This window comes from Dipodomys merriami, unplaced genomic scaffold, assembly GCF_024711535.1.
Source record: "Dipodomys merriami isolate MVZ:Mamm:240054 unplaced genomic scaffold, mDipMer1.0.p SCAF_28, whole genome shotgun sequence".
Lineage (NCBI taxonomy): Eukaryota > Metazoa > Chordata > Mammalia > Rodentia > Heteromyidae > Dipodomys > Dipodomys merriami.
The window spans coordinates 10,524,025-10,532,511 of NW_027204270.1; the positions used below are offsets into that span (position 1 = coordinate 10,524,025).

The 8,487-nt window shown below is 52.6% G+C and overlaps 1 protein-coding gene, 1 long non-coding RNA gene and 4 other non-coding genes across 6 annotated transcripts; 5 read left to right on the plus strand and 1 right to left on the minus strand.

Annotated features, from left to right (window-relative positions):
- Nucleotides 1–109: 109 nt before the first annotated feature.
- Rab42 (RAB42, member RAS oncogene family) lies at nt 110–2,355 on the minus strand. The gene is made up of 2 exons (XM_070036964.1): nt 2,060–2,355; nt 110–954 (listed from the first exon to the last, which is right to left on the minus strand). The coding sequence occupies exons 1-2, from the start codon at nt 2,335–2,337 to the stop codon at nt 531–533; spliced, it is 702 nt and encodes a 233-aa protein (XP_069893065.1). The 5' UTR covers nt 2,338–2,355; the 3' UTR covers nt 110–530.
- A 3,211-nt stretch (nt 2,356–5,566) lies between these two features.
- On the plus strand, nt 5,567–8,054 carry LOC138837973 (uncharacterized). Its single transcript, XR_011375527.1, has 5 exons — nt 5,567–5,841; nt 6,819–6,902; nt 7,168–7,244; nt 7,472–7,509; nt 7,908–8,054. It is a non-coding gene; the product is annotated as an uncharacterized lncRNA (long non-coding RNA).
- Nucleotides 6,360–6,495, plus strand: LOC138838478 (small nucleolar RNA SNORA16B/SNORA16A family). The gene has a single exon (XR_011375616.1). It is a non-coding gene; the product is annotated as a small nucleolar RNA SNORA16B/SNORA16A family (small nucleolar RNA).
- Nucleotides 6,935–7,065, plus strand: LOC138838479 (small nucleolar RNA SNORA44). The gene has a single exon (XR_011375617.1). It is a non-coding gene; the product is annotated as a small nucleolar RNA SNORA44 (small nucleolar RNA).
- LOC138838480 (small nucleolar RNA SNORA61) lies at nt 7,273–7,399 on the plus strand. The gene has a single exon (XR_011375619.1). It is a non-coding gene; the product is annotated as a small nucleolar RNA SNORA61 (small nucleolar RNA).
- On the plus strand, nt 7,768–7,841 carry LOC138838486 (small nucleolar RNA SNORD99). The gene has a single exon (XR_011375624.1). It is a non-coding gene; the product is annotated as a small nucleolar RNA SNORD99 (small nucleolar RNA).
- Nucleotides 8,055–8,487: the final 433 nt, after the last annotated feature.

An 8,487-nucleotide genomic window follows, 5' to 3' on the forward strand; every position in this document is an offset into this window, starting at 1 on the left:
GCTGTCCCTCAGCTCTTCAGCTCAAGGCTAGCGCTCTACCACTTGAGCCACAGTGCCACTTCCAGCTTTTTTCTTTTTGCTTATGTGGTGCTGAGGAATCGAACCCAGGGCCTCAGGCATGCAAGGCAAGCGCTCTACCACTGAGCCACCTTCCCAGCCCCTGGGATGACATTTATTGAGATGAAGTCTCAAGCACTTTTTATGCCCTGGCTGGCCTTGAACTACCATCTTGATCTCTGCCTCCCAAGTAGCTACAATTACAGCCTGGAGCTAGCCCACTGAGAACCCAGGTCTTTATGAGTGCCGCTGATGGATGAGGAAACAGACTCAAGAATAGGAAGTAACAATATTGAATCTCTTAGATCTCTCCCCAGAAAAGGATTGAGGCGACACCCCAAAACCCAGTTGGCATGACCTTCCAGGATACTGTTGCTATTCGCCCTCTGTCCTTCGCTTTCCAGAGTCCCTAACACCTCACGCCTCATTAGGTGTGTGAGGCTGGCACCTCTGTTACTCTCTCTGTCCCAGAGTCAACACTGGCAAGGGGCTGGGTGCTGCTTCCTGCTGGGGGGCCTGGGGACTGGAGCATTATGGATAAGCCGAACACCCCCCCAGTTCTCTTCTAGCCTGATGTGTCCCTGCTGCAGGGCCTGCTGGATGGCGGCGGTGAGGACATCAAAGGCCAGCTCCACATTGCAGTTATTTGTGGCTGAGGTCTCCAGGAAGGTCATGCCCAGAGAGGCAGCCAGGTCCTCAGCCTCCTGGGTGGAGACACAGCGGGTGCTCTGCAGGTCACTCTTGTGGCCAATCAGCAGGAAGATCGCTTTGTCAGGGCCCTGAGTGGAAAGGACTTCCTGGTGCCAATATTGGATGTGTTCAAAGGATTCTCTGTTTGTCACATCAAAGACCAGCAGGACACCCACCAGGCTGCGGTAAAAGGACCTAGTGATGCACCTGGAAGGGAGGGGGGAGGTAAAGTAGGAGAGGTTTATGCCTTCCAGTCACCTGCCAGGGTGGAGCTTGAGTAGTAACCTGCTTGGCAAAGCACAAGACTCCAGTACCGTCCCACAAAATAGATACCCCCTGAGGTCGGACCTACCCCTGATAGCCACAGAATGCTTCACACCCAATTCTAGTTTCTTTCCCACTGCTTCCCTCTGCCTCAGTGCCTCTTTGTCTCTCCCAGGAGGCTGGGTGATCTCTGGTTAGAGAGAATGAGTTGTGCAATCTGCCAACAATCTCCCCAGTCCTGGAGGTGGGGGACTGATACTTCCCTGATTTGGGATTGGGGGGAGAGAGAGAGAGAGAGAGAGAGAGAGAGAGAGAGAGAGAGAGAGAGAGAGAGAGAGAGAGAGTGTGTGTGTGTGTGTGTGTGTGTGTGTGTGTGTGTTGGGGGGGGCAGTCCTGGTGCTTGAACTCAGCCTAGGTACTGTCCCTGAGGTTTTTTTTGTTTTTGTTTTTGTTTTTTTTGGTTCAGTCGTGGGCCTGAACTCTGGGCCTGGGCGCTGTCCCTCAGCTCTTCAGCTCAAGGCTAGCGCTCTACCACTTGAGCCACAGCGCCACTTCCGGCTTTTTTCTTTTTGCTTATGTGGTGCTGAGGAATCGAACCCAGGGCCTCAGGCATGCGAGGCAAGCGCTCTACCACTGAGCCACCTTCCCAGCCCTGTCCCTGAGCTTTTTGTCCAAGGCTGTGTCCTACCACTTGAGCTACACCTCCATTTCCAAGATTGTATTTTGTTCTTCATTCTTTGCTGAGCAAACTCCTACTTATCTTCAAGGCCAACCTAAATCTCTTCCTTTGACTCTCCCTTTACACCTCCCTTCCCCCCATTTAGCCCTTCAGGTTCAATGTCCAGGTGCAAATCCCCCTAGCCCAGGGTCTCTCTGGGGCGGGGGGAGGAGTGGGGAGGTCCGGAGCCTGCCTGCGGCCTGCGGGTCCGGCTCGCCCAGTGTTAGGATGGATGGCACGAGAGCCCGTAGGGACCCCCCAAACCTCTACTTGGGCTGGCTGGGGCCGGCCCCTGCGGTCAGGGTCCCTCCCGCGATGCCCAGGCCGCACCTGAAGCGCTCGTGGCCCGCGGTGTCCCACAGCTGCAGCTTGATGCGCGGCCCCGCGGGCAGCTGCAGCACCCGGCTGTAGAACTCGACGCCCACCGTGGGCTCGGGCTCCGCCGCGGCCTGGGGCTCCGGGGGCCGCACATAGCGCCGCAGCAGCGACGTCTTGCCCACCGCCGCGTCCCCCAGCAGCGCGATCCGGAACTGGTAGCCGCAGTCCCGGGTCTCCATGGCCTGCAGACGGGGTCCAGCCCGGCCCCGCCCTCCTCGCCACGCGTCCATCCTGTCACAAGACTGCTGAACCAGGGACTTGAATGTGCAACTCTCAAAAGCTGATAGTAGCCCGGGCCTGAATAGATAAGGCGGGGAGGGAGGGGCCGGAGCCTTAGCCCATCCCCCCAGCTCTTCTTTCATTGGGAGGTTTCCGCTCCAGCCCCACCCCCTGGGGCTCCCCTTTGGGCTCATCTGTGGACTGGAGGCCACTCAAGGAAGCGGATGGCTTACAGTTGCCCCCTTCCCAAGCAGGTGCCCCTGTAGCCCTGGTTGAGGCCTCTGGTTCAAGGTTCAGGTGTCTGTGCCCCACGGGTTCTAGTACAAGAGGCAGGGCAAACACTCAGACATTCATTGACACCTGCAACCTGGAGGGAGCGGCCGGTTGCCCGCCAGACCACTGCTGTTTCTGAGGCCAGAGGCTGAGCTCTGTGTGCTTTGTGGGCAGTAACTCTGTGATAGGGCAATGTGCCTATGGGAGAGCACAGAGACTAAGGAGGCAGGCTCGCTTGTCCCTGGTTCCTTACTCCCTTGATTCCTCAAAGGGAAGCACAGGACTGAGGAAATTTTTCAGTTTGCACAACTCATTCTCTCTAACTAGAGATCACCCAGTCTCCTGGCTGGGAGAGACAGAGACCAGGCACCAGTGGCTCAGGCCTGTAATCTTAGCTACTAGAGGCTGAAATCTGAAGATCCTAATTCAAAGCCAGCCCAGGAAGAAAGGTCTGTCACATTTTAGCTCCAATTAACTAGCAAAAAGCAGGAAGTGGAGTTGTGGCTCAAAAATGCCAAGCCCTGCCAGGCTCTGGTGGCTCACACCTGTGATGCTTGCTACTCAGGAGGCTGGGATCTGAGAATCATGGTTTGAAGCCAACCCCACAAGAAAATCCCTGAGACTCTTTATCTCACAGAAGAAGCTGGAAGTGGCACTGTGACTCAAGTGGTAGAGTACTAGCATTGAGCAGAAGAACTCAAGGACAGTACACAAGCCCAGAGTTCAAGCCCCAGGACTGGGGAAAAAAAAAAAAAACTGCAAGTGGGGGCTGGGAAGTGGTAGAGCGCTTGCCTTGCATGCATGAGGCCCTGGGTTTGATTCCCCAGCACCACATAAGCAAAAAGAAAAAAAGCCGGAAGTGGCCCTGTGGCTCAAGTAGTAGAGTGCTAGCCTTGAGCTGAAGAGCTGAGGGACAGCGCCCAGGCCCAGAGCTCAGGCTTCATGACCAGACCCCCACCCCCCAAAAAAATTACTATTTAGGGGCTGGGAAGGTGGCTCAGTGGTAGAGTGCTTGCCTTGCATGCCAGAGGCCCTGGGTTCGATTCCTCAGCACCACATAAGCAAAAAGAAAAAAGCCAGAAGTGGTGCTCTGGCTCAAGTGGTAGAACGCTAGCTTTGAGCTGAAGAGCTGAGGGACAGCGCCCAGGCCCAGAGTTCAGGCCCCACAACCGGACCCAAAAAGAAAAGAAAAGAAAAGAAAACTGCAAGTGGGGCTGTGGCTCAAAGTAATAGTGGCAGCCTTGAGCGGAAAAGCTCAGGGACAGCGCCAAGGCCCTATGTTCAAGCCTTACTACGGACCAAAAAAAAAGCCAAAAAGTTCAAAGCCCTGAGTTCAACTCCCTGCACCAGCACATACACAAAGTAAGTACAGGGTCCAAACAGCAGTAGAAATAAAGTATCCAGATAAAGAGGTGGTTGCTTGAGAACAAACGCAGATCAAACGCTGGAGCCAGCTCTCCTGAACTCCACCCTGTTCTTTATTTAAATGGGTCAATTATGTTACTTTTAATCTTTTCCAGGTTTTTTTTTTTTTTGAACTTTTAAAAATTTCTTTTTTCGTACTCTACCACTTTGAGCCACGGCTCCACTTCTGGTTTCCTGATGAATTGGAGATGAGTCTCCTGGACTTTCCTGCCCAAGCTGGCTTTGAACCAAAAGACTCAGATCTCAGCTTTCTGAGTAGCTATGGTTACAGGTGAGGGCCACTAGTATCCAGCTCAGATTTTCCTGATTACTCGAGGTGAGTTAACAGGCAGACAAGCTGTGTCATGTAGCATAGCACACACGCATATCCTGGACACTGGTTTTGCCACGTCATTTTCTTTTTTGCTAGTCCTGGGGGTTGAACTCAGGCCCGGGGCACTGTCCCTGAGCCTCTATGTGCTCAATACTAGCTCAATACTAGTCACAGTGCCACTTTCGGCTTTTTCTGTGAATGTGGTACTGGGGAACCAAACCCAGGGCTTCACGAGAAGCACTCTACCCTGAGCCACATTCCCAGCCTGGGACCTCATCCCTGCCGGACACTTCAGGCTCTTTTCTTGAGCCTCATTTGCATTTAGCCTTCCAGAATTACAGGACCAGTAGAATCAGGCTGAATCCTTGCAAACCACAAGAGGCTCCCAGCGGTAGTCTACCGTCCCCCCGAGGGTGGGGTTGAGGTTACATAGGCGCGTCCACTCCAGTCCCCGGCACTGAGGTCAGTGGCCAGGCTCCGGCGTCCCCAGTGCTTGGGCCGTCGTCCGGGTGCGTGGCTCTTCTAAGAAGATCCCAGGTGAAGAATCAACGCTGAAGACACCAGCTCAGATCAACCTCGATCTCAGCCGCCTGAGTACCTCGCATTACTCGCCTGTCTAGCGTTTTCCACGGAAAGTTTTGGAGATCCTTTTCTGATCGGCCTGTACGGGCGCGACAAACTAGAGGCGGAGAAATCTTTTATCCAATCAGAGAGCTACTTACACGCCCCTCACGCCGGCCCGCGCCATCTTGTGACCAAGGCGCCATTTTTGAGTCAAACCTTGCACCAAACACTTCGGCCCTGCCTGCCTGCCTGCCCGCCTGCCTCTCCCTTCGGACTCCAGTCCTGCACGCTTCCCCTGGGAAGCCCTCCCGGTCGCTGCTCCCCGTAGCCCCTGGCGCTCGGAGCAGAGTCCGCTCTCAGCACTCGAGGTTAATGCCAAGTTACCCCAGGACCGAGTCCCGCGGGGAGGCCTCGGGTGTGAGCCCTGCACTCTCGAGCCCAGGGGCAGAAACTGCTGCTCGCCCTGGGTCTCCCCTGCGAGAGGCGCGGTCGCAGCCAGCCGGCCCGCAGGGTGGGCTTTGGAATACAAAACGCGTGGACTACATTCCCCAGCAGCCCCGGGAATTCTGACAGACTACATTTCCCAGATGGCTTCGCGCGGACGGCGGGGGGGGGGGGGGCGGGCAGAAGTGTATATAAGCCGGTGGCAGCGCCTAGTCAGTCCTTTTTCCCCCGCAGCCGCTGCTCTTGCTTATGTCGCCCCGTACATCTCATTTCCGTCTCTTACCCCATCTCTCCCTTCCGCTCCTCTCACCTCTTTACCGGCTACCTGTTAACAGTCTGGTTATTCCCCAAGGCCGCGGGATGGGGAGTGCAGCTTCCCGACCTTCTTGCCTGGACTGCAGAGATGGTGGCGGCCGCATGCGCAGAGAGGGGCCGGAGTCTCCTAGCCGGCGCCCTGCGCCCCGGCCTGCGCGGAGGGCTCGCTGAGGTCTGACGGGTGAGTGATCTGGACAGCCGAGTGAGTGCACCAGAAGCGTGGTCTGTAACCCTCCTGGGCTGCAGAGCTGACCTGGGCCCGGGGTGAGGAGGTTGGGAGAGCAATGTAATCGGCCTGTGGTACTTAAACAGCTGGATGGCTTTGGACAAGTAACATGGCTCGACTTGCCGGGACCCCTTGGATTTTGGACCGGGCCTAATTTGGGCAAGACGTAGCAGACGTCAGGCCTCAGTGTACAGTAGGCTTGGTCCAGTCGCTCGCGCTGGTAAATCGACATGAGAGATGGCTTTGAAAACACGAGTGGAGGTCTGGGAGGTGGCTCAGTGGTAGAGTGCTTTCCTTGGGTTCGATTCCTCAGCACCTCACTGGTGCTGTCGCTCCAGTGGTAAAGTGCTAGCCTTGTGCCAAAGCAGTTCAGGGCCAGCACTGCCAAGGAACAAAAAAAAAGAACATTTTGGGGGCCGGGCCCTAGATGCTCATACCTGTAATCGGGATCAGCTGCTTGGTTTTGAAGTCCAGGGGGCCCTTATCGAAGCTGCAACTGCTTCCTCATAGCTGCTGTGGTCAAAAAGGAGCCCAGAGTAAGTTTTTTCCTTGACGGTCGCTGTTCTGTTTGTTGTAACTGATCTGCAACATTTTCGGGAAAAAACAATTCCATTATGGCTGCCATTTCTCAGGGGTAGGTTCCACAGGCCGGCAAAAAATGTTTGAATCTTGTTTAGCCTAATAAGAATGATATCCTCAGTTTAACTTAGGTCAGTACCTCCCACCAAAAAAAATTAGGATTTTTTGCATGTCATCAGAATAGGGATTTTGAGAAGTCACTTAGTAGATCCAACTGGAGAATGTTGGACATGGATTGTACGATTAGCTGGACCTAAAATGCTGTGTTTTCAGGAGCAAAGGCCATTCTGACCTTTGTTTCTGAGAAGGAGGTGAGGGGAACAATAGGATGATGATGTTCTCGCCTGTCTTAGCTGTGTTTGGTGAGAGTTGGATGGAGGCTGGAGAATGAGGACTGCGGGGGACGTGATAATGACGAGATACTTCCACAGAGCCAGGTACTGGGGGACCACTTGCTGGGACATACATACAGCATGTTTCCAAGGGCTGTGGCTGATTGTGGCCATGGGATCTCCAACTGCATGCGAGAACAACTTGGAGAGACTTTGACAGCTCAGGTCTGCACAATACCTGTAGCTGCCACTCGCCTTTCCTATAATGTATTCATACCTGAGTTCAAGTGTGATCCTGCAGCTTTCATGTATGTAGGTGGGTCTGCCGGTCACTCTGCATTTTGTTTTCATGCTTACCTTTGTTCTGCAGGTTTTCCCCTGAGTTTCCTTACAGTGTTTGTCATTGAAAACTTCAAGGGAGCTCACCTGTGTTTGGAGATGTTTAAGGTAAAATCTTAATGCTATTAACAGCTTGACCCTCTTCCCTTTCCCATCGGATCTGAATGCTGGTCTTGGTGGTCGTAAAGGAGGGAAAGTGATAGTGAAGCTCGCTCATACTGCGTTGCAGTCTGGCATAGCACGTGAGCTTGTTTCAAACAGGATTGAATGATCAGGTCTTCCATTAAGTGGGGGCTGCTCTGAGAATGTAATTAAAGTGTCTTTTTTTTTTTTAGATCTAGCAAAACAACATTCTGATTATCTACAGAGTTGGGTAAGTTAATGACTTTAGAATCCTTTCCTTAAGCGGTATAGTAAATATACTTAGGTTTTTAGAGAGTCATTTTATAATTTTGATGGGTGTTTGCAGCTTAACTTGGTCTGTTACACTGCACACCGTCAAGCCATGTGTGCCCACGTGGACCAAGCTCTCAGTGCTGTGCAATGGGTAGCTTGTGACACATCTGACATGAACTCCCCATCCATAACAAGATAAGAAATAGAAACAAGTATCTTAAGGTTTTTTAGGCTTACTGGTCCAGGATGAAACCTAATCTGAGTGGACATCTATGGATGAGAAATGCGGATATGGGACTGAGACCAGCTTTTAGGTATCTGCTTTGGTGGGGGAATAGTAAGGCAGAACTAACTCACTGGTTCACACTTTTTCAGGAGAGGAGCTTCTCAGGAAATACCCTGGCAAGAGAGAACTGACTACACTTCAATAAAATATCTGCAAGCAGATCGTTGATGTGCATGCCCTATCTGGCATATACACCTACCTCTAATTACAGATGATAAATAAAAGGTTTCTGCCTATGTTTTGTCAGTTCCTTGGTTCTTAATACATTTACTAGGTCATCTAAAGAGGGTGGCCTGAGCTTTTTTGCTCAAGGCTAGCACTTTACCACTTTTGAGCTATGGCTTCTTTATCTGGAGGTTACATGAAGATTTCCTGTCTGGTGGGCTGGCTTTGAACTGTTACTCAGATCCCAGCATCCTGGTGGTTAGGATTACAGGCTGAGAGTCACCAGCACCTGGCTAACGAGAACTTTAAGCATGTTAACTCACAACTGGTAATGGAAGACATTAGCCAACTAATTCAGGTCAGGTTGGCTCCCCCAAATGGTAGTATGTAGTCTTGGATCTAGCCAGCCTTCTTCAGTGGCTATTGCCCAGGGTAGGGCCTTATTTCAAACCAGTAACCATCTGATACTGCCCAAAAGGAGGAAAAAGAGGTCAATGAATTCCC